The sequence below is a fragment of the Vicugna pacos genome, chromosome X (assembly GCF_048564905.1).
Source record: "Vicugna pacos chromosome X, VicPac4, whole genome shotgun sequence".
Lineage (NCBI taxonomy): Eukaryota > Metazoa > Chordata > Mammalia > Artiodactyla > Camelidae > Vicugna > Vicugna pacos.
In genome coordinates this window covers 108,276,685-108,302,340 of record NC_133023.1, presented here as the reverse complement: position 1 = coordinate 108,302,340, position 25,656 = coordinate 108,276,685, and the positions used below count along the sequence as shown (strand labels likewise).

The window sequence follows — 25,656 nt, the reverse complement described above, 5'->3', positions numbered from 1 at the left end:
ATTCCTTAAAATTCTCACTGTCCCAATCCCATACTGATTTGTTTGCCAAAGGATGCAAAATGATTCTCTCTCCACCTCTCAGTTACACACCTGAGAACAGAGACGGTGCTGCTTCTATTTGTTTTGTCTTCCATGTTCTCTGAAAATAGTTCCTTCATCTTCTACTGTCAATTCCCACGTTCAAAGATCTTACTTATTACTCTGTGAGGCAAGGGACTGCTTGTGTCAACTTGACATCATGTGGTCCTCCTAGGTGTCTTTGAAAAAATTCCTCTCCGTGAAAAACACATGAAATAGATACCTCTGAGATAACCCTGCAGTTCAGTAAAAATTCCCTTAATCTGTGTTTTCATTTTGATGTTGGTCAATCTGTTTGTTCCAGGAAATGTATTTTATAATCTCTCTCCTCTATCATGTCATTTATTATTCATCTCTCAGCAATTTGTTTCCTATGTTGACTACTCCACTATAATTGTTTGTTATTTATTTTTTTAATGAAGTGTTAATTCATCTTACTTTCTTTTTTTTTTAATTTTTTTGGGGGGGGAGGTAATTAGGTTACTTATTTATTTATTTGTTTTTAGAGGCGGTACTGGGGATTGAACTCAGGACCTTGTGTATGCTAAGTGAGCACTCTACCACTTGAGCTATGCCCTCCCCCCTCTATAATTGTTCTTTATAATCACCAGTGACTGCCTCATTTTCAAAGACAGAGGAAATATTTCAAATTCCAGACCTCTCTGTGACATTTGATGCTGTTAAGGATGCCTTCTGTAGAACATTCCCTCCCTTTACCTGTTATGATGTAATTTTTTGCTCACAGTGAATTACTACCATGCTACTGATACCCACTTTGCAAATTTTGCCGCTGATAATTTTGATTTCGCCAGAAGATGTCAAAAGGAGTTTTTCAGCCCAGGTTCACACATGCACTAACAATGGCAAGTATGTAATAACTGCTGTCTGACCAACACTGATTGTTGAGATACTATCAGCTTTAAGATGCATCACACTTTCCAAGATGTTAAAATCTAAAAGAAATGTACATCTACAAATAATTGGCATATTGCATTATTATCTGATTGCTTGAAGAGAACTGATCTGTGTTGCTTGAATTCAAGGCTTCAAGGAATAATGTGAACATCTTTATTCATTCCCGGAACTTCCTTGCCTTATCTGAAGTTCAACAGCTGCACCGAGTTATGGCTTTTATGAAGTTATAATAAGATAGTGCATGTGAAGTACATACTGCTGATAAAGTACCAAAGTCAGTAAGCACTCAATGAATGATAGTTAGCTGTCGTAGCAGTCATAGTAACACATACTTTGAATAAAAAGGTGTTACTGAATTCAATGCTTTTAAAATGCTAAGACTCTCTATGTTTATTGAACGTATTTTTTCTCTCTGAGTTTAAGTAACCTTAATAAATAATAATCACCCTTACAGAGCTTTTTGAGAACTTAATGAGATAATGCATGCAAAATATTTGACTGTTTATTGGTTGAAGTAGTATCTGATATTTTTCAGCAGAACATGAATTATAACTTATCTAAAGAAGATGATATAGATTTACGGAGGTTAATTTCAGAAAGCTTAAGTGATTCTAGTTAATAATTCTTTATGTATTTTTTGTCTGGATTGGATAATATATGAAAGTACATAATAATTATAAAACACTTGACACTCAGTAAAAAGTAATTATTATTATTACAATTGTTGTTATTTATACCTGGTATTTTCTATGGTAGTTCATTTCCACTTTCTCTCCTTGGACAAATCAAAAGGTTTAAAAGTATCAAAGATTGCTCCATTATACTTGCTAAACTAACATAACTTCTGAAGTTAACTTCACCAAATAATGTCTGCCTTTCATAATTTGTATGAGAATGAGTGAGATAATGCATGTATTAAGTTGCTATTATTGATATTGTTTGTGTTTTCCCAACATAACATCACCTGAATTTCCACTAGTTAACACATTTAAAATACTGAGAAAGATTTTACATACATTTGCTGAATTTACCTCTCCAGGGCTTAAACAACTTCATCCATTCACATAGAATAGCAGTTCTCAAACTCTTTTGTGTCAGGACCCCATTATGAGCTTCAAAATAATTAAAGACCTCAAAGAGCTTTTGTTTATGTGGATTATATCTATTGATATTTATTGTATTAGAAATTAAAACTGAGAAATGTTTAAAATATTTATGAATCAGTTCATTTTAAATAACAATCATGAACCCATTTAATATTAACATGAGTAACATATTTTTATAAAAATTGTATTTTCCAAAAATAATTAAGAGAGAAGACAGGCATTGTTTTACAGTTTTGAAAATCTCTTTAATGTTTCATTTTATGGAAAGATAGTTGGATTCTCATATGTATATCTGCATTCAACCTCTTGTGGTATGTCATTTGGGTTGAAGTTTATAAAGAAAATGCAATTTTAAATTCAAATAGTTGGAAAAGGGAAACAGCAAACTCGCTGAAAGAGTCTCAGAGGCCCCCCAGGGTCCCTGAACCATACTTTGAGAACTGCTGACATATACTTTTAATTTTTTTGAAGTATTGAATAAGATAATCTGTGTAATAGATATTGTTATTAATGCTGCTTTAGTTGTTGCTATTGTTTATATATAATTTTCAGATATTGTCAGAGCTTGAGTTTCTTGTTTTGTTGACTGCATTCATGGTTTCTAAAAAAACAAAAACAAAAACAAAACTAATGATGATCTAGATTTGGTAAAGTCGTTAAGCTACTTCACCAAATATTATCTGTAGCAGGGTTTTTAATCAAATTGAGATAATACATTTTATATCTGTAATGTCGGTCATATGCACAGTTCAGCGCCTGGCACATAAGAGAGCCTCAATAAAAGGCAGCTTTAGAATCACTCTGCCCTCAATGTGCATAAAATTATACAAATAGATGCCAGGGATAAAACTGGCCTCTCACATCCAATAACACCTTCAGCTCATCTGGGATCACTCTACTAGCCTCTCTTTTTGTCCCTTGACAAGGCCTACTTTTAGTCTCAAGAATCCCTTAGGAAAGTGAATAAATCTTTTAACAGAAGTAAGCTAATACCAACCCAGAGTTGGGGTCTGAGAAATGCTGACTCCCACTGACCTAAAGATCAGCATGTGAGGCCTTCCCTAGGAAACTGCAGATATCCTAGGAATGCCTAAAAGACTGTGAAGCATTTCCTTGGGGAATTGAATCTCCTCTCCAGCACTTGTTTCTTGAGTGTAGATATGTCTACCCCTGTCAGGATTCATGCAAATGAATTGCACGTTCCCCCCACAGGCTCTAGTTCCCACATTGCTGGAGGGCAGGAAAGAAGGGAAGTTTGAAAGGGGAGCCGTTCCCCTATGCCCCTTCTCTGATCTTGCTGTAGGAGCCTAAGAAAGTATAACAGTTTTCTACCAGCATTTTGTCACAAAATGGCCTATCTCTCAACATTTACACCAAAGTGATGAGTGTTTCCACTCAGGAGACCAAGACTTTTGCTCGAGTAATCACCTCCAAGGTTAGCAGTTGTACTAAATCTTGGAGACTTTTATGATCTTAGGTCTAAAAGCCATTTCTTTGTTTCAGAAAGGACCTCTATGTCTTCTTTTAACTTCTTCAATTTTTCAAATATTAAACTTTTGTTATAGAAACTTTCAAAGATAGTAAAATTAGATAGAATTATGTAATAAAGACCCATGTACTCATTATCGAGCTCCACAATTTATCAATTTATGGACTATCTCTTTTCATCCATACTTCCATCCACTTCTCCCTCCCATGTTATTTTGAAATAAACCTCAGAATCATAATACTTGGGGGAGGGTACAGCTCAGTGGTAGAGTATGTGCTTAACATGCACAAGGTCCTGGGTTCAATTCCCAGTACCAACATTTAAATAAAGCATAAACAAATAAATAAATTTAATTACCTCCCCCCACAAAAAAGAAAAAGAATCATAATACTTCATCCATGGATATTTCAGTATGTACATGTCAAAATATAAGAACTATTTTTGTACATAATCACAGTATCAACATCACTTTAAAAATTAATGAATAATAATTATTTAATATCATCAAAAGGCCAGTTATTGTTTAGAATTTTCACCTGTGTCATGAATATTTTTAAAAATTTGTTTGTTAGCATCAAGATCCCAAGAAAGTCCACGTATTATAATTGCTTGATAGGTCTTTTAAGTCTCTCTTAATCTTAGGTTCTCTAATTTTTTCTCTTGTAAATGACTTGTTTTTAAGAAACCTTTCCCTCTTTTCTTAATCCCATATTAGCTGCCTTAATTTCAGAAACCTTCCTACAGCCTAATCCTTCACTAAAACGTTTCATGAAGGATAAACCAATACTGACTTCCTTCAGGCAAGCTTGATCTACACTCTTTCTAGATATTCTCTCATATTTATGAATTTTGGAATAAAGATTCTAGCAATACAAGCTGGCAGCATCCTTACCTCCCTTTTTATAACTCTTAAGAAATGTAACTGTGTGGTTCTGCTGTACTCTGTATTCCAAATGCCTGTTGAAATTCCTCCAAGCGTTTCATCAAACTTGGTGTATAATACCTTCTGATACTTGCCACTCTTCCCATCTGGGGTTCAAAGGTCTGTTCACCGGGATCCTGCACTGTATTACCTGAGGATACTTTTTTTTTTTTCATAGGGGGAGGCAATTAGGTTTATTTATTTATTTTTAGTTGAGGTACTGGGAATTGAACCCAGGATCCTGTGCTTGACTAAGCATGTGCTCTACCGCTGAGCTATATCCTACCCCCTGAGGATACTTTCTGTTTGCAGTTTCTCCTAATCTTCACAGCCTTTCTCGCTCGCTTGAGTGGCATGCCTAGCTAGGTTCAGAGTAGCAGGCATGTACCAATATCCTAAGAAGTCTAGTCACACCTGTCACTGCTTCTTGTACCATCACTCTGTATCTTTCGTTAGAAAAAGACCCGTCATTTCAGAAATTCAAGATCCGAGGAAGAAAGCTTAGAGATCACTTTCCAGGCGTTTTTGGTTCCTCATGTCTTCCCAGAAATTAAATACATCAATCAACATCCTCAGTGAGCTTTTAGCAAAGAAACACTGACCATTTTTTCCCTCTTGATCATCCAGCCAGACACTTCATACCGGACAGAGGGTGTTAAGACAACTTGTAGGGATTTTCAGTTTCAACTTTGTCACTGTTCCCTATGTGTCCCTAAAGCCAGCCGAGATCATTGAGAGGGCACTTCTGTCCCCTCTCACAGTTCATAAGGTAGATAGATAGCCACCAGCCCAGGGTTCCTCATGACAATCTCTGATAGAATCCTAAAGCGCAGCCTGAATTTTCCCACGCTTCAACTTCCTGTGCCACAAAAGAGGGTAAATTAACATTAAAATTTAATTTTCACTCACAAAGTTATCCCTACTTACTGATGTGGGACATCTTCAAGATCTACCATCATGATTTCCAAAAATGTTCAGGTTTCTTACTCATGCTCAGGCACAGGATCACCTTCTGCTCCCAACTCCTAGTTGACATTTTCTGCCTGTGAGCTGCTTTATTTTTGGAGATGCTTACCTAGATTACCACCTCTCAGTAGTCTTAAAAAACTACGTGTTCAAAATTCCACACAGAAATGGGAGACTCTATCTTCCAACTCTGTATTTCTGTCTTTCTTGCTTATGCCCAGAGTCTAGAGTTTATGTCTGCACTGGGGTCAGACCTAACCATGTAGCACATTTGGGGGCCATACTATCCTCTCCATCTCCAGTAACTCCAGAGCTCTCAGGTCCTGTCTCCAAAAGCCTGACAAACAAAAGTTCTGATTCTGGACCATTTTCCTCAAGAAAGGACGGAGTGGAAACAGATGTCTTCAGCTAAAAATTCATCTCAAGCTCGATTTGCTATTATTACTCTTTTAGATGATATATCATTTTTATTGCATTTGGAAGATGCTAAAAATGAACAATGAATTTATTGATGTCATTGAGTACAGATGTAAATTTATTCATTTATTCAACAAATATGTATCGACTGCCTTCTATGAGCCAGGACAGTTCTAGAATTGGAAATAAAGTAGAAAAGACACAAATCACTCTTATGAACAACTAAATCTGTAATTGCTTATCTCAATAATGATAATTCCATACCTCTACAGAAGTTTGGCGAGAAGGCATTCCTAACTTGAAAAAAAAGCTATCATTTTCTGATATCGTACTGCTACTCTTTTCATGTAATTATCAGTTTATGCTGTGAATAGCTTTCAACAAACATCAGATCTAAGTTTTCTTCCGTGAAATGCAACAGAATGTACGTCATTGCACAAATCTGTCCAACCTTTCAATATGCTGTAACCACGTCCTAACTTCTTTTTTGTAGGTGTGTCAGTTCCTATCCCAGTGATTGGACTGAGAGATGAGGACAAGGTGTTCGTGAACAACACCACCTGCGTGCTGAATGACCCAAATTTCGTTCTTATCGGGTCCTTCGTAGCTTTCTTCATACCGCTGACGATCATGGTGATTACGTACTGTCTGACGATCCACGTCCTTCGCCGACAAGCTCTGATGCTACTGCACGGCCACACCGAGGAACCGCCCGGAATAAGCCTGGATTTCCTGAAGTGCTGCAAGAGGAATGCCGCCGACGAGGAGAACTCTGCAAACCCTAATCAGGATTTGAACCCACGCCGAAGAAAGAAGAAAGAGAGACGGCCTAGGGGCACCATGCAGGCTATCAACAACGAACGGAAAGCCTCGAAAGTCCTTGGCATCGTTTTCTTTGTGTTTCTGATCATGTGGTGCCCGTTCTTTATTACTAATATTCTGTCGGTTCTTTGTGAGAAGGCTTGTAATCAAAAGCTCATGGAAAAGCTTCTGAATGTGTTTGTTTGGATTGGCTATGTTTGTTCAGGAATTAATCCTCTGGTGTACACTCTTTTCAACAAAGTTTACCGAAGGGCTTTCTCCAACTATTTGCGCTGTAATTATAAGGCAGAAAAAAAGCCTCCGGTCAGACAGATCCCGAGAGTTGCTGCCACTGCTTTGTCTGGGAGGGAGCTTAACGTTAACATTTACCGGCACACCAACGAACCGGTGATTAAGAAAGCTGATGACAAAGAGCCCGGCATAGAGATGCAAGTTGAGAATTTGGAGCTCCCAGTTAATCCCTCCAATGTGGTCAGTGAAAGAATTAGTAGTGTGTAAGAAAGAGCAGCACAGTCTTTTCCTACAGCGAGGCTACCAATGTAGGAAATTGCTCTATAATTCTTCTGTCGGTCATAACTAATGTAAATATTGCAGTCTGAAAAAAGTGTTTTTATATATAGCTTTGCAATCCTGTACTTTACAATCATGCTTACAATGGTGAGATTTAGAGTTCTATATTTACTGTTTATAAGAGATTGAGAATAACTTATTTTGATTGTTTGATGCAAAATTGTTGATTTTTTTTCCCCTTCCTTCCTTCCTCCCACCTTCCGTCCCTCTCTTTCTTTCTCATTCTCTCTCTCTCTTTTTCTTTTATGCATAAGGAAATGTTGATGTTCATCTCAGGAGGCATTTGCGGGAGACCAGAATGATGCACGTGACAGTGGTTATATTTCAACCACACCAAAATTGAACAAATTCGGTGAAATCTTTTTTCCGGGTTAACAGTAAATATGCACTTTAAAATCTTGCTCTGCTCATCTACACACATAAATACAGTAAGATAGGTTCTGCCTTCTGATACTCTATCACACCTATTAGTGAGTTAAAGGCGGAACTTAGCCTTGTTGTCACATGTAGGGGAAATTTTGACATTGTCACAATGTTGTGGTGATATTTTACTGCAATGTCTGTCCCCAAACATAGTGGTATTCTAACGTAGCAGCTAGTTAACCAGGACTACAGAAGTGGAAGGCTGATACGAGATATATACACCAACAATACCTTTTCACTTCTTAAGAACAATATTCAAATTCTGATTATAATGACAAGCAAACTGGAATTGGTGTTTTCATTCTGGTCCTTAGTAAATACCTAATTCCATGATTCACCTGGGAAACGAGATCCCAGAGTTATTTCCCAATCCAGGAGTCAACATCAATTGGGTTTTGATCTCAGAATCCTGGAAATTCGTGTGCTACACACAAAGTGAAATTAGCATGTGAGCCTTATTAAATTATTTTCTTAATTATGGTACCTCTATCTATAGGACCTAATTTAGCAGTCCATTTTTGAGTAAAACTTGTGTTGGAAGTATAGATGATCAAAACTTTGAAAGTTTTACTTGATTAAGGACTACAGAACTGGGCCCTTAGAATGTGAAAAAAAGGTAATTAAAAAGAAGCTTTTACTGAACTCTGGGAAAAACAGAAATACAGAGTTTCCATTTGGATTTTAAACAAAATGTATCTCATTTTCAGATCCTTCCAAACTCTCTAGTGCAGGGAAAGGCTGCGGCTAATTTGTGAAAGTGGCAAGCTCTTTATTGTACTGCAGTTATGTACCAGAAGTTTCAATCTTTGTTAAAATATAGTGTTGTGTAATAAGTGTTGGCCATCGTCTCATTCGTAGGCCTGCTGCTCTCTAAGAATTCAGTACCGTTTTACTAGTTTGTTAACCGTGAAAGGTTTTCAAACATTGCTAAAGTCAGACCATTAAGTCTATGCTGTGTGCAGAGTACACACGTGTTCCCAGTAACTGTATTTCCATGTGTGTCCATTTCACACAACTGTGAATCAATTTCCGAAGAATGCATAATGCTGTTCCTTACGCCTGACAGTTACTTACACATCTTAGAGTGTTCCTCTCAGTATCTTGAAATTGGTGGAGGCAGAATCTGAATTTCTAAAAACGCCTGGTGTGTGTCCTCAACACACAGCATAGATAAATCCAACAGTCTGCCGCAAAGGCAGTGGGAGAGCTGCTGTATTTGAGGAAACTCATACAGTCCCTACGTGATTTGCAACACTGCCAAATGCCAGTCAATTGCTTGAGCATGCCCAAATATAACATGAAAGTAAAGTCTACCTGCCTATTAGCTCAGATGAACTGCATGTTAAAACAATTATATGAAATTGAATGAAATGATCTAATTCTTAGCGAAATGAAAATGTCTGAAGAAACACAGCATGCACTGAGCATGCCTTCTGCGCATACAGATGGCATCCTGCATGTATGCCATGTATGTTGCATAAATCCATCGATTCGTATTAATGTAAGGAAGAGTAGGTGATCTAAGAAGGACAGAAATCCTTCAGCAGTCTTTAAAAAGACCATGCATTCAGATCTGAAGAATTGTGAGTATTAGAGAAAACTGGAAATATCTGATTTCTTTTCTGAAGTATCAGGGCAAGCTCATAGCACATGTTTTACAAAGAAATAAAATATAAACCACAGATTTTCAAAAGCACTAGCAATAAGTTGAATGATAATAGCTTATAGCACATTTGTTAATAATTCTTATGTCATCAGTAGTAGTACTTAATAGTACCCAACACAGTAATTTTCCTCAAATTGTGTGCTATTCGTAAGTTCTGTGCAGTTTGGTATGAAACAAGTATCTCATTTGGATATCAATCTTACAGTTCAATGTTAAATCTACAAACTTTTATAAATGTTTTAAAGTCCATGTGATAAGTGTAAACGTGGTGAATTTATTGTCAAATAAATCATTTTGATGTACTATTATATATGTATATCTGTTTAAGACACGTGCAACAGACTGCCTTATATTATTTCCTGTAAATCTTCCTTCATCAAGTGGTACTTTTGTGAGTGGTTGCAAAGTGTTGTCTTATTCCCGGTTCCTGTATGTTATCCATTCCAGATTTTTGTGATACTTCCTATTAATTTATTAAATTTATTAAATGTTGCCTAATATGTCACGTGTCTTTTTTCCCCTGACATTTTTTGAGAGGAAAATATACCACTTCAGTTAATTTTCTTATAGAACTAAATTGGAACCTGTAAAATAAATTCACAGACATAACCGTAAATATATCACTCTTCTGATTAATTCTGCATGTACTCAAAGACTATGACACCAGAGGAAAGACAAGAGGTGTAGGGGGGAGGGTATAGCTCAACTGGTAGAGCACATGCTTAGCATACACAAGGTCTTGGGCTCAATCCCCAGTACCGCCTCTAAAAATAGATAAATAAGTAAACCTAATTATCTCCCCCCCAAAAAAAAAATTAGAATAAAAAAAATTTTAGAAGAGGTGTAAACAACAAAAGTAACATTAACAGCAACATCACCGATTCCTCATGAGCAGAATAACTGCAGTCTCAAATTATCCTACCTTCCTTAGCCTGAGCAGGGGCCTCGGGTGGCTCAGGCGCTCCCCTTGCTATAGCTAGCATTGCTATCTTATTCCCACCAGACTCTAAGCAACCCAAGAACAGAGAGGACCGTGTTAATCCTGTTGATAGCTTTATCCCCAGTTGTTAGTGGCCACTCTGCTTTCAACAGATATCTATTGAGCCTCAGTATTTGTGGGCACTGTATTAGCTGTTCCTGTTGCCAGAATGGGTCTTACAACTCCCCACTCTTCAGTCATACAGTGTGACTTTACACCTTAACTTACCTCCATCCCAAATGGCTTTAGATACCTGTACAATCGTCAGGGTCACCCTACTATGCCTCTCTGTTCCTCCTCACCTGGAGCCAAAGAACATTGGCCTTTCCTTTCAACATACATCCCTTCCTGATGCTGGGTGAGCCTACTGGCAAGAGTTCAGTTCCCTGAGACAAAAGCAGGAAAAGCTCATTCCTTTGCAACTATGACTAGGTTGATTCCTAGGAGCGGATCAAGGGACAAAGGTTGAACTGCCACTTGAAACAGCAGGGTCACTGCTGCCAGTGGCCAGAAATATCTTGTACCACTGACACTAGGGGCTACTCTTCCCCAACAAGGAGGCAATGGAGAGGAGTTGAAGTTTCTGGTGGCACAGAACTGGACTTGTTACTACAGTGCAAAGGAAGGTGGGCAGAGGAAGACTGGAGTGCTCCCGTACCACAGCACTGGACGGTCTTCGTGGTCTGAAGAGAGAAAGATGCTTCTCACCATCAAGCTGCAGTAAGTGTCTGCTTAACGCAGAAACACAGTTTCTAAAGGGTTCTTTAGCTCTCACTTAAGCCAATGCAATCTCCATGGTTGAGGCCCTATTTCTCCTTGAATATCTTCCTAGAGGTATGTTAACACATCACCCAAGGAGCTGACTATATTAGAAAGAGGTATTTTTTTATAGGCAATGCCAACAGGAGTAGGTGACATCAGAGTGCTTCTCAAATATTATGTGACCTGTAGCACACTTATAAACATAATTAGCTCTAAGAGATAAGTTGGGTCCCCTAGGATCTAAATTCTGAGGTGGAAATAAGTGCACAGGATCTCTATTATGAACTGATCTTAGGATCCATCTGCACAGGGAAAGGGAAGAAAGGATGACTGGGCAGAGGGAAAGGTTGGGCTGTGATGTAATTACAATAGAACTCATTCCCCCTGCACCTTTGGAGGGGAAGAGATACCACTTCACCTCATTTTCTTTAAAAATTAAATTGAATTCTGTAAAATAAGTTCATAAATACACATGCAACCAGAAAGTATCACCCTTCCTGACTCATTCTGCATGTCCTCAAAGATGACAACACCAGGACAAAGACAACTAAGAGGTGTTAGATCACACTTAGCTGACTGCCCTGGGAAGCTTTGAATCTAAGATACCCCTTCAGATTTTGTCCCAAGTTGGAGCAAGAGGGCCACTCCTCTATACCTCCACTGTCCCCAGGAGAGATGTATGACCATGTGCCAGATCATTCACTTCAACAGAGGCAACTCACAAAGAGAGCTTATAGCAGAAAGCTGTCAAGTCCACAATCTCCCATCACCTGGGGAATAAACCCTTCAGCCCTGAAGGTGGGATCTTGTCGGGGCAGCATAGCATCTATAACAGATGGTGTATTTATTGGCTAGAAAAGATTCACCACCTAGTTCAGCACCTATATAAACAACATGAAAGAACCTGGCTGGCGTCACTTAAGCCAAAATAAAAGTAAATTGAGGTGAAAGGAAATATGTTTTTATATGTGGTTTCTCTTGTTATTAAGGGTGTTCTCAACAGCTTACTAAGATTCTTAGATTTCTGAATCCATCTGGATAGTCCAGGCTATTCTACAGTAAAAACGAAGCTTAAAGTCTCAATGGCTTAACAACACAAATGTACATTTTGTGTTCACACTCCTTGTCTGATGTGGGTTGCCAGGAAACCTCTTCTCAGTTACTTTAGGAAAAATTGGTGATAGAGGCTCCATCTCTACCCGTGCTTCCATGTAGCAGAAGGAAGGGAATTTTGTGAACTTATTTCTTCCACTAAAGCTAAACCTACCTTTGACTTTCTATTTAATCTTAACTCTATCCATATCCTCACGTCTCACCTATAACATTATTCTTAACTTTATCCTTTAAACTATCTCTGTATGTAATCCTTCCCTGCCCTCAACTTTATGATTAATTCCAACCCTAACTCTTGTTCCTAAATTACCTCTAACCATGATCCTGCCTTTCTGCAAATTCTAACCTTACTCAAACTGCTAACCTCACCCTCATCATTAACTCCAAAGCTTCCCCTGTTTTTAACCCTCCCTTAGGGCTAACTCTAAACTTCCTTCTAACCTTACATCTCACCTCAAGCTCTAGCGCTAATTACTTCTATTTTATTCTGAAAAATTCTCTTTCTGTTAAGACCCTGATGAGCTGGACCGGAAGACACAGGAGAAAATTTATGCTTGATTCTTGTTTATCTCTGTGTCTTAAAATCTTACACCCAAAGCAGCTTCAACTGGCCTACTCTCCACACACTATCTTGATATTATTAATTTTATTATAATTATCATTTATTGAGCACTGATGATGTGCCAAATACAAACATGCTTTGTTTTGTGTAGATAGGTGGTTGGTACATTTAAAAATCTCTGCTTTGCTATTGCGGAAACCGAGGTCAGAGAGGTAAAGGGTCTTCACCTAAATCACACAGCTGAAAGGTCAGAGGTGGAACTATCTGGTCTCTAAGCCCATGCTGTTCCCAAAATACCATATGACTCCTTAGTGTCCCATAGGCAAACTGGCTTCCCCAGAGCAGAAAGCATAACCCATATCGGAGTGCATATTTCCAAGTATGACCACTTCAAAATGGGGTAAAGAGGTGGATAAGTGGAAGAAAAGAACAGCCTTTTTAAAATTCATTCACTCGTGCCACTAAAATTAATAAGGATGGTCACGTATAGGCCACTGTGAATCCCTATTATGAGAGAGCCTTTCCCTGAATAGGTTGGAAAGAGGGACAAGGACTGAACAAACGGCAACTAACATGAGATTCATAGTGACAAATCCTCCCTTTCAGAAGGGATTTGTTTATGCTGAAGATGAAAGGGGTGCTTGAAGCACAATAAAATGGTGATGATGAAGACCATGCTGCCGATGATACTCAAACATCAAAGAAAATACAACTACTATTTCAACGGGGGATTTTCCCTAAGATTAATGTCTTGGCCCATTCAGGCTGCTATAACAAAACTCCACACACTGCGTGGCTTATAAACAACAGAAGTGTATTTCTCAGTTCTGGACAGCGGGAAGCCCAAGATCACGGACTGGAAAGTCCAGGAACATGGCTACATTCTGGTGAAGGCTCTCTCCTGGGTTGCAGACTACCTATGTCCTGCCACATCGTCACATGGTAGAAGGGGCAAGGGAACTTCCTGGAACTTCTTATATAAGGCCATTAACCCCATTCATGAGGGCTCCACCCTCAGGCCTAAGCAATTTCCGAAGGCTCACATCCTAATATGTCACATTAAACATTAGAATTTGAATGTATGAAAAATGTTAAAAAAAAAAAAACAAAAAGAATTTGAGTGTATGAATTTGGGGTGGGGGACACAAACATTCAGGTCATAGCAATTAATTTTACTAAGCTAAAAGGCTAAAACCTTTTTAAATGTTTAATTCAGAAATCACTCATATGTTTTTTCATGCAAAAACCAAGCTTTACTCCTTCCAGCTGGAGTATTCTTTCTGTGTACAAGAAACTAACAGAGGCAGTCAACACAAAGGCTCAAAGGAAAAAAAAGCAGGGGAGACACTCAATTCCAAAGCGTACTAAGGTACTTGTTAACACAACTGGCAATAACTTACGTGAAAGCTGCTCCCAGGTGCAAATATAATTTAACATCTTCACTGTATGGTTTTAAGGAGAGTTTTGCCAGTCTTTAAGTGTCAAGGGTATGGGTTCTCAGTAAACCAGTTTCAAGTGTCTCAGGACCTCACCATGAAGCACTTTTCCTCTAATGATCACTCCTCTCCTCTTTTGTATCTGTATCATGATTTTTCAGTTTTATAAATATTTTATTTTTTAACAAAAAAATACAATTAATATTGCAGGAAGCAATACATGATATGATTTTGGGGGGATCGTTTTTCACACAGTTTTATTGAGGTATGATCTACATGTCTCGGACTGATGGTAGGAATAGAGATTTACTGCAAACAGGCAGGAGGGAAGTTGGGGGATGATAGAATGACGGAAATGTTCTAAAACTGGAATATTTTCTCCAGAACACTGTGATTTTTTACACTACCATTGCTGTGCTCTAGCCTACTGGAGTTTTGGAATAATCTAAATCACCCAGATGCCGCCTGGTCCTAGTGCCCCAGTTCAGAACTGGCACCTCAGGAGTATATCATCTTTAACAAGCGGAGTGGGAGCCAAGTGCCTTGAAAGTAGCTCTACTAAAAATAGCTGAGAAGCACACACATTAATCTATGTACCTTCTCGGTCCCTCCTCCTGGTCTTCCAAAAATGGTACCATAGGCCAGAAGCTGTTCCAAAGAGATATTGCCTTAAGGGAAAAATACTGGGTCCTTCATTCTGTTATCGAAAACACCTCTGGGTTCAATTTTGGAAGATCTTGGCTCATTTCTCTGTTACAATTCAATTAACAGATCTTCTGCCCCACAAATAAATACTATTTTCCTGTAAGTGAGCAAAGAGGAATAGAAAATAGCATATTACTTATTACTTACTAGTTCAAATCACTGGGTTTACACATAAGTCTTTCCTTTGTTTGTGATCAGCAGTCCAGAGAAGGCTGATAGCTCAATGAAACTAGTAGCAAAAAAAGAATCTGGTAGCAACAAAACCAGAGGGAAGTTTAACAGACAGAACCAGAAAAAGAGACAACCAAAAAGGGCCTTGTTAACATTATACTCATTGCTGGAGGTCCAGAGGCCGTGTGCATGTGCTAGGCCGTACCCACGCAGGAGGAAAGAGAGCAGGCATTTGAGAGCTACTGGTCTCTGACTCAAGATGGGACAGAACTGAAGGGCTTCCCCAAGCCACACACAGATCTGTCTGCAAAGGATGGAAGTTTTACTGTCTAACGGGACTTAAGGACCAATTATGACAAATCCCTAGCAGAAGAACATTAAGCAGTGTTAACCTTAGGGTTACTTCTAAGAAGCCAGACTTAAAAATAAAGACAAGGAGAAAAAATAAAGTTGTATCATCAGAGGTCCGCACACTGGGGGGGAAATAGATTTTGCAGAACTAGTTTCAACAAGCCATTAAGAAAGAAACAAAGACAAAAAAAAAAAAAAAAGAAGCCCTAGTGGGTAATCATAATTCAGACTTGCTACCACGTATGATCTAAAATATCCAGCTTTCCAGTAAAAAAAATTAGACACGCAAAGGAACAAAACAGCATGACCTATCTTCAGGAAAAATAGGCAGGCTATAGGATTTGATTCTGTTGGGGTCCAGGTGTTAAACTCAGCAGAGACAGACTTCAAAGCTGCTATTAAACTATGTGTAAGAATTAAAGAAAGTATGGCAACAATATCTTACTAAAGAGAGAATATCAATAAAGAGAAATTATAAACAAGAACAAAATAGAAATTCAATAGTTGTAAAAAGTGCAATAATTGAAATGAAACTTTGCCAAGGGCAGTTTGATAGGTCCTCAAAAGATTAAATATGGAGTTACCATATGATCCAACAATTCTATCCATAGGTATATACTCAAGAGAATTGAAAACATGCATCTACACAAAAACTTGTACATAGCAACATTATTCATAATAACCAAAAAGTAGAAACAAACCAGATGTCCATCAACTGATGAATACAGAAATTGTGGTAGATTCATAAAATAGAATATGATTTGGCAATTAAAAAAATGAAGTACTTATAGATACCACAAATGAATGAACCTTAAAAACATTATGTGGAATGGAAGAAGTCAATATTTTCACTTTACACATTTCATAAATATGATTATGTTTATATGAAATGTCTAGAATTGGCAAATCCATAGAAAGTATATTAGTGTTTGTCTGGGGCTGAGGATGGGAATGTGGACTAATTATAAATAGGTAGGGGAGATCTTACTGGGGCAAATGAAACATCCTAAAATTAAATTGCACACTTAAAACAGGTGAATGATGAATTTTAGGGTAGATAATGAAAATTCAACAGAGCTGTTTATATATATATTTATATAACATATACATGCATACATATACATATATACATGTATATAGTGTGTGTGTGCGTGTGTGTATGTGTTGTTGTGAGACTATCAAAGTGGGTGATTCAGCCACGTCAGAGGGGTCAGAGACAAAGAAATGATATAGTTAGCTTTTTACATTTTTATCAACCTTTTCAATGTTGATTAACAGTATTTCATAAAATGAGTTTGGAAGTCTTTTTCCTGAACCATATCTCTAAGAAAGTTTGAATCTGAATAACAAAATTTGAGCTTTCCTTGAACCTCAGAAAGACTCCGCCTATGAACCCTGGGCCCTGGTGCTACAAAACCTTGCCCTAGGGATTTTCTTTGGAGTTAAAGGAAAATCTCATTGACAACTTTCTCAATTTCTTCCATACTGATTTATCTCTTCTTATTCTCTATCTCTTCTCCAAGCAATTTTGATTTCAAATTAATTTCATCTTACTTTTAATTTTTATCAGTGATTGTGTCCCTATTCTTAGCTCTAATTAAGTATATTTATGCTTTTTAAGTAATTTTCTTTCCTTCTTTCTTTTTTTAAATGTTTTTCCCCTAACAGAGGCACTGAGGATTGAACCTAGGACCTTCTGCACACCAAGTACATACTCTACCACTGAGCTATACCCCCATCCTCCCCTTTCTTAAAAATTTGTTTTTGTTTTGTTTTTATTTTCTAAGTAACTTTTTTATTATTTTAGGCAACTTGCTACTTCCATATTTGACAAATTATATTTCTTTGTTATATTGACTACATTTCACCAGCTCTTTTCCAGTATTTACATGAATTGATTTAATGTCCTAGTAGTTATTTTAATTTTATAAAAAACATTTTGAATTTAGATTTCCCTACCAACCAACACAAATATAAAAATATTTATTCCCTTCCCAAATGTAACATGAGATATGGGCTATACTTTTAAGTCTTCATTTATATTTTCCTTCTGCCTAGCTTTTGTTAACAATCTTAGAGACTTGATATTCACATTATTGATTTATTTTGTACATTATTTAGATTCTAGGTTGAAGAGTTTTTAAAATCAATTTCATAACCTTTATATACTATCCATTAATTTCAAAGCTTACTGGTTTCAGTGATCAGTGCCATTGCTCTAATAGCTTGTCCCTATTTCTTAAGTTCTTGATTAATTTCCATTTTCAATTTTCAAAAATTTTTTATACAATATTTTTCCAGGAAGAGTAGTTATCAGTATAATTTCTGAGTTTTTGTAAATCTGAGAATATCTCTTTGTTACACTTGCACAAAAACGATAGCTTAGTTGGTCATAGAATTCTTGGGTAAAAATATTCTCCCCTCAAAGCCACATATCTGCTACCCAAATTTCCTGAAATGCTATTTTCTCAATGTTTATAGAATTTCACTTCATTCTTAAAATTCGATATTGTATATACATGCAGATCTCTTTTCATTAATTTTGTCTAGTATTTCATAGGCTTTTCCAGCTTGCAAACCCTTTCTATAGCTATAGGAAATTTTTTTCTATTATTTCTTATTGTTCCTTCTGAGCCATGTACTCTGTTTATGCTTTATGTTTTATGTTTTTAGGATCCTATGATATACATGTTAGATATTTTGTATCATTTTTTCATGTCTCATTCTTCTATTTATGATATTCACTTATACACCCCTTTTTTCTAAATGCTAGCATAATTTCCTAAACTGGACTTTGATTTACTGATTTCGTGTTCTAAGATACCCAATATTTTATTAACTGAGTACATATTTTAATTTTTTTAATCTGAATATTAACATTTCTGATCTCAAATTGTTTTCATTTTATGGATGAAATATCCTCCTGAACACTTTAACTAGACTGCTATTTTGGTTACAATTGTTACTGGTTTTGTTAGTGCACTAGTTACAAAGTTGCATATGTTTCAAAGCAGCCACTTCAAACTTATTTTTCAATAAGTCTTGTTATTTTTAGTGAAATATTGTGTAGTATGTGAGATTTATTTTTCTAGAATGCATATAACATATAATAACAAAATAAAGATTCTGTAATTTAATTTGACTGGATTAGCTGGGAGAGCCCTAAATTACTTTGGGCATCAGCCAGAGCCAAGGAGTTGCATGACTGTGGCAGTATAAGTGTATAGCACCTCACGAAGTCTGCCCAGCCATATATGATGACCATAGCACTAACTTCCTATTTAACTGTCATGCTGGGTCTCATTTAGGAACCCACTGTAATTAAGGATCCTGCTTTAGTTATTATGCATTCCTGTAGTTTAGTGTCTTGTCAAAATCTGGAGTGCCTCTTTCTCTGTGTTTCCATCCATCTAATTCATTGACTATTTATAAAATGAATGAGATAAAAATCTCAAAACAGCAAGAAACAGAGAAGTATCAGTGTTTTTATATACCACCTTTATTTTTTTACCTAATATAATATTAATGGTCAGATATTACTTTCAGTGCTTTTCAGCTGTTAGTGAAGTTTCTTCCTTCCTTCCTTCCTTTCTTTTTTTCCATTTTTCTTTCTTTCTTTTCTTCAGAGAGCCATAGTTATTTTTTATCTGTTCCAAATTGAAGAAACGGAGAAAGAGAAAGCCAAGCCCAAAGTCAGTCTTCATAGTCATACACTGGTAACTGCTTAGAAGGGGAAAAGTGTCTGGATCTCAACTTTTATAACCTTCCCTGAGTAGTATTAATTAACAATAATGAAATTCAAGCTTTACTTTTTACATTTCATCTCCATTCAAAGCACTGAAAGACAGATTTCTTTCTCTTACTCTATAATAGAAACATTTAACAGCTGTATGTATATACACTTTCTGGAAAATGAAATATGTAAGAATTTTGTAGATAAATATATGTGTCCATTTCCTGCCCTTGTTTACAACCTGTATGAATCATCTCTTGGGATCGAATGGACAGAGACTTCTAGTATTATGCTCTAGGAACACTAATGACAGTGCATCAGTCTCATTTCTTTCTAGGAGGAATGACTTACGTGACCAACTTCTTAAAACCCCTTAGACTGCAAGCAAGACTGTCTTCTGAAAGGTTAAGTCTTAAAGAATGTGGTCAATTCCTCATGACGCTGATGCTGGCAGGTTTGCTATCTACCCTCCCCAGCCAGTTAGCTCGTATAGTTCTTTCTTAGCCCTGGAATTACCTCCTTTGGAGATTTTTTTTCTTTGCATACTTTGGATATCAAAGTAATGGCAAAAATCCCTATATTTTGGTCGCATCTTTTATATATCCTTTAGAAATTTGAGCTAGTTGCTCTGTTTGCTGGCAACTTCCCTACTTCTAGCACTGATCCAGAGTTTACTCAAATTATTGTATTCCTTGAATTACCTTAACAAAAACTGGGAAAGAAGGAGTGTTAAAGATGTGGGATATAATTGCAATTCTGAACAAGAAGTCCAAGGTAGTTTTTATTAAAACTGTACAAATAGTCTATTAGAAATAAGCTACAGAAGTTGAAATGATTAAAATTATAAGTTATTAAATAGCACAGTTTGCAAATGAATTATATCACAAATATATTCATGCCAGTCAAGTTTTAATACAATTGGGGGAAAAACATTATATATTTTATCATATTTTGTATTATTATAAATAAAATGAGAGCAGTTATGGGAAATATATTGATGTCTCTACATAAACACAATAAACACAACTTTGAGTAGTGCTGGAAAAATGAAATAAACAAAGGAGATAAGCACAGGACTACACAGTCATAAATTTTGAACACAAATAATTTTTTAAAATAGCAGTCATAAATTTTTATCAACCTCTTGAACTGGCAAAGTTGCAGGTTCAGAATAGTATTATTAAAATATATTTAACATGATTAACAACATGTTTGCTATTCCCTTTATTAACTGAACTATGGGTATTGGAAGAGTTTGTCTGAATTATCTTCAAACGACTTTAAGGCTTTCCCTGGTAAATAGGAGTTGTTTACCACAGACTGTGTAATTGTTCCAGCATCTTCCATATGAGACCGTAGGAAAAACTGGAAGTAACAAGGAATAATTCAAATTTAATATTATAAGCCCTTTTTTTATATAATCAAATCCACCTTGTAATGGGCCTGAAACAGTGTGTGGGATTTGTATGTTAACAATTAAGTTCTCACAAACATTGCAGTTTTGTGTTTTATGAAGTAACACAACTTCATACTCGACAGAGTTTACATAAGTTACCTGACTTCATACACAACAGTAAGACTGCATTTAAACAGTGTTTTTGGCACAGCTGGCCTGAGGACTCGCGGTTCCGCTGAGACGGACAGACCTGCCGCTGAGGAGCCCAAGTGCTTCAGGTGTGAGCTGCCCTACCACCTCGCTCTCTCTGTCCATCAGTTTCCTCTATGAACTTCTCCTGGTACTTGAGGGGAAGTGGTTATTTTCCACTTTTCAGGACACATCTGAATGCGATCAGCTTAAAAAAACAAACTTCACATTTGGCCTTCACTCACTAGTCATTCATTCATTTATTATTTTATTCAACGAATATTTGCTGAACAACTACTATTTGCCAGGCATTTCTTTAGGTACTGGGGATGAAGTGTGAACAAAACAGGCCAAAAAAAAAAAAAAATCTCTGTACTCATACAGCTTAAATTCTATTCAGGGGAGACATATATTTAGCTAAGTTATAAGTATGTTATATGATGTAAAGTGTGAGCACTATGAAGAAAAAATAAAGAGGAATATAGAGGGTTATGGCAAAGGGGTGCAATTTTAAATGGGGTTAAGCTATAAGGTCAGTGAAGGTCTCACTGAAAAAGTAATATTTGAGCAAAGACCTGATGGAGGTGAGGGAGTGATCCCTGAGGATATCCTGGGGAAGAGCATTATAAGCAGAAGAAAGAACAAAAGCAAGGGTCCTAAAATAGGAAGGGGTCTGATGTGTTTTGGGCATAGCAAAACAGATAGTGTGAAAGTTATAAAATAAAGAAGTCATGGGAATGTAACTTTTTCATCAATCATAATAGAAGCAGACTAGCTTATCATCCAAAAGATTCTATAGCAAAATCCTATTAAACTATTGACATATGAAGAGGTTATCAAATATATGCAGCCAAAAATACACAGTGAAAAAGTTGATGGAGTTCAGGATTTGGTACCCCAAAATATATCACTTTGACATATTACATTTGTGTTAATAAAGAAATCTTCTCTGGAAAGTTGACTGCTCCTCCATAAAATTATTCTTCTGTTATGATTTCTAAGAATTCAAAATATGCATAAATGTACTACAGGCATATCTCTGAGATGCTGTTGGTTCCAGATCACAGTAATAAAGCAAATATCATAATAAAGTAAGTACATATGAAAGTTATGTTTGCACTATACTTTAGTCTATTAAGTGTACAGCAGCATTGTGTCTAAAAAAAGTATATACCTTAATTTAAAAAATAATTTATTGCTAAAAAATGCTAGTCATCAACTGAGGCTTCAGTGAGTCACAATCTGTTTTCTGGTGGAGAGTCTTGCCTCAGTGTTGATGGCTGCTGACTGATCAGGGTGGTGGTCACTGAAGTTTGGAAAGGCTGTGGCAATTTCTTAAAATAAGACAAGAATGAAGTTTGTTGCATTGACTGACTCTTCCTTTCATGAACAATTTTTTTCTGTAGCATGCAATGCTGTCTGATAACATTTCACCCACAGAGGAGATTCTTTTAAAATTGGAGTCAACTCAAGCCCTGCCTCTAGCTTTATCAAATGAGTTGAAGGACTATTCTAAATCTTTTGTTGTCATTTCAACAGTCTTCACAGAATCTTCATCAGGAGTAGAGTCCATCTCAAGAAACCACTTTCTTTTTTCATCCATAAGAAGTAAATTCTCATCCATTAAACTTTTACCATGAGATTGCAGTAACTCAGTCACATCTTTCAGTTCCACTTCTAATTCTAGTTTGCTTGCTATTTCCATCACATCTGCAGTGACTTCCTTCACTCAAGCCGTAAACGTCTCAACATCATCCATGAAGGCTGGAATCAATTTCTTCCAAACTCCTGTTTACATTGATATTTTGACCTCTTCCCAAGAATCATGACTGTTTTTAACAGCATCTAGAATGATGAATGCTTTTCAGAAGGTTTTCAGTTGACTTTGCCCAGATTCATCAGAGGAATCACTATGGTAGCTATAGCTCTACAAAATGTATTTCCTAAAACAGAAGACTTGATGGTTGAAATGACTTCTTATCCATGGGCTGCAGAATGAATGTTGTGTTACCAGGCATGAAAACAATATGAATATCATTGTATGTCTTCATCAGAGCTCTTGGGTGACCAGTTACACTGTCAATGAGAAGGAATATTTTGAAAGGAATCTTTTCTTTCTGAGCAGTAGGTCTCAACAGTGGGCTTAAAATATTCAGTGACCCATGTTGTAAACATTCGTGTTGTCATCCAGGTTATGTTCCATTTATACAGCGCAGGCAGAGTATGTTTAGCATAATTCTTAAGGGCCCCAGGATTTTCAGAATGATAAATGAGCATTGGCTTCAACTTAAAGTCACCAGCTACAATAGCCCCTAACAAGAGAGTCAGCCTGTCCTTTGAAGCTTTGAAGCCAGGTGTTGAATTCTCTTTAGCTATCAGAGTCCTAGATGGCATTTTCTTCCAAAAGAAGGCTGTTTCATCTATATCAAAAATCTCTTACTTAGTGCAGCCACCTTCATTAATTGTCTTAGTCCTTCTGGATAACTGGCTGCAGCTTCTACATCAGCACTTGCTGCTTCACCTTGCACCTTTATGTTATGGAGACGGCTTCTTTCCTTAAACCTCATGAACCAACCTCTGATTTTGGTTTATTCAACCTACTCACCTTGCTAAATTCTCTTATTTCCAAAAATAGTTACCTGTAACTTGTTTTGGGTTTTCAATTTAGAAACCATATTATTTCAAATAATCTTATTTATTTCAAACTTGATAGTCATAGTAGTTTTGGTCATACTATGCTGGATAGGTCCTCCTGGTGTATATTAAATAGGAATAGTAATAATAGGCATCCTGACCATTTACCTGACTTTAAAGGGAATGGTTCTGATGTTATATTCTTATGAACAATGTTTCCTGGTTTTCAGGCCTTTAGACTCAGACTGGAAATGCACATCAGCTCTCCTGGGTCTCCAGCTTGCCAACTACACATCTTGGGACTTTTCAGACTTCATAATCTCACATGAGCAAATTCCTTATAACAGATCTTCTCTCAATAGATAGATAGATGATTGATAGATAGATAGATAAATAGATAATCTCCTATTGGTTCTGTTTCTCTGGACAACCCAGATTAATACACTCTCCTCAAAGCTTCCAGAAGGAACCAGCCCTGCTGAAACCTTAACTTTAGCCCAATGAGACTGATTTAAGATTTCTAACCTCCAGAATTATAAAATACATTTGTCTTGTTTTAAGTCACTAAGTTTGTGGTAGTTTGTTATAGCAGCAATAGGAAACAAATATTTGTAATCAGTTATGTCAAATTCTGAATTTTGTTGTTCAGTTACTCTATGATTTCTGTTTCCATCAGGGTTCATTTTCCTTCTGTCTGAAATATTCCCTTTAACAATTGCTTTAGTTCAGAATTGCCTGTGATAAAAATTCTCAGGTTTTATTTATCTTTGATTTTCAGGAGTTTATAATGTGTCTAACTGTGGCTTTCTTTTGTATATGTTTTGCTTGTTCACTCCGCTTCTTGAATAGATGGGTTGATATCTTTCATTAATTTCAAACATCATTTCTGTACTCTTTGAATAGTGCTTCTGCCTTATCGCCCTTCTCTAATCCTGGGACCCTAATTACCTACATGTTCAACCTTTTGAAAATGTTTTACGTGTCTCTTAAACTGTCACCTATTTCTAGTCCATTTTATTTTTCTCTCTTTACTTCAGCTTATATATTTTCTATTAACTTAGCACCTATTTAACTATTTCTGCAATTGATGTATAACATATTGTTAAACTCATCTATCGAGTTATTAATTTCAGATATTGCACGTGTCAGTTCCAGAATTCCCATTTAATTATTTTTATAGATTCCAATTCTAAAATGAAATAATCCAGTTATTTATTTGTTCATTTTCTCTATTAAGTTAAAAATTCTAGTCATAGTTATTTTAAAATATTTTCTACTAACTTCAAAATCTTGATCACCTGTGAAGGTGCTTTATATCTTTTTTTTTCTCTTGACAATCTGTCACATCATCTTGCCTCATAATATGTCTCATAATTTTTATTGTTTATCCAACATTATGAATTAAAGAACCATAGAAACTCTAAATGATGCTATCTTCTACCACAGGTGGCCTACCTTTCGTCTATTATGCTAATAAGATATGATGTGAGAGGAGGGAGTGATCATGACAATCTAACCAAGGGTTGAGCTGATTTTTGCTGGATTTAAATTTTTATAAGGTTCTTTACCTCTACAACATCTGTGATCCTATGGCATGTCCCTCCATTGTCTTCATCTGAAACCTTGGTAGAGCTTTGTCTCCTTGGCCTGAAAGATTGTTAAGAGATTCAGTTCTGCTCTCCAGAAATTTTCAGTTTCACAATTTGTTAAATGTCTTGAGCAGGAAATAACAATGTTTTGGAGAGACCTTTCAAATTTCCAGTTTTGTCATCCTAGACTCACATGAATGGCAAAATCTCTGAAGATCTCTTTGCCCCCAGTGGCGGCCTTCTAAAAGGGGTCCAACCTACATTTGAGAGTAAGTATCCTTGTCTTGTCCCAGATTTTAGTGGGAAGCTTTTAAGTTTCTCACCTTTGAGTACTATGCTGGCTGTAGGTTTGTCATAGATAGCTTTTATTATGTTGAGATATGTTCCCTCTATACCCACTTTGGTAAGAGTTTTTATCTGAATGGATGTTGAGTTCTATCAAATGCTTTTTCTGCATCTATTGATCATGTGGTTTTTGTCCTTTCTTTTGTTGATGTGGTGTATCACATTGATTGATTTGCATATGTTGAACCAATCTTGTGACCCTGTGATGAATCCAACTTGATTGTAGTCTATCTTTTTTTATGTGCTGTTGGATTTGGTTTGCTAATTTTTTTTGAGAATTTTTGCATCAATATTCATCAAAGATATTGGCCTGTAAT

At 36.5% G+C, this 25,656-nt stretch overlaps 1 protein-coding gene across 1 annotated transcript in view; it reads left to right on the top strand.

Annotated features, from left to right (window-relative positions):
* The window catches only part of HTR2C (5-hydroxytryptamine receptor 2C), a 212,637-nt gene extending 202,771 nt beyond the window's left edge, over window positions 1–9,866 (top strand). Inside the window, exon 6 of the mRNA XM_006217417.4 lies at window positions 6,387–9,866. Within this exon, the coding sequence (XP_006217479.1) occupies window positions 6,387–7,213 (827 nt within the window). The 3' untranslated portion in view covers window positions 7,214–9,866. The remainder of the gene's footprint in view (window positions 1–6,386) is intronic.
* Window positions 9,867–25,656: the final 15,790 nt, after the last annotated feature.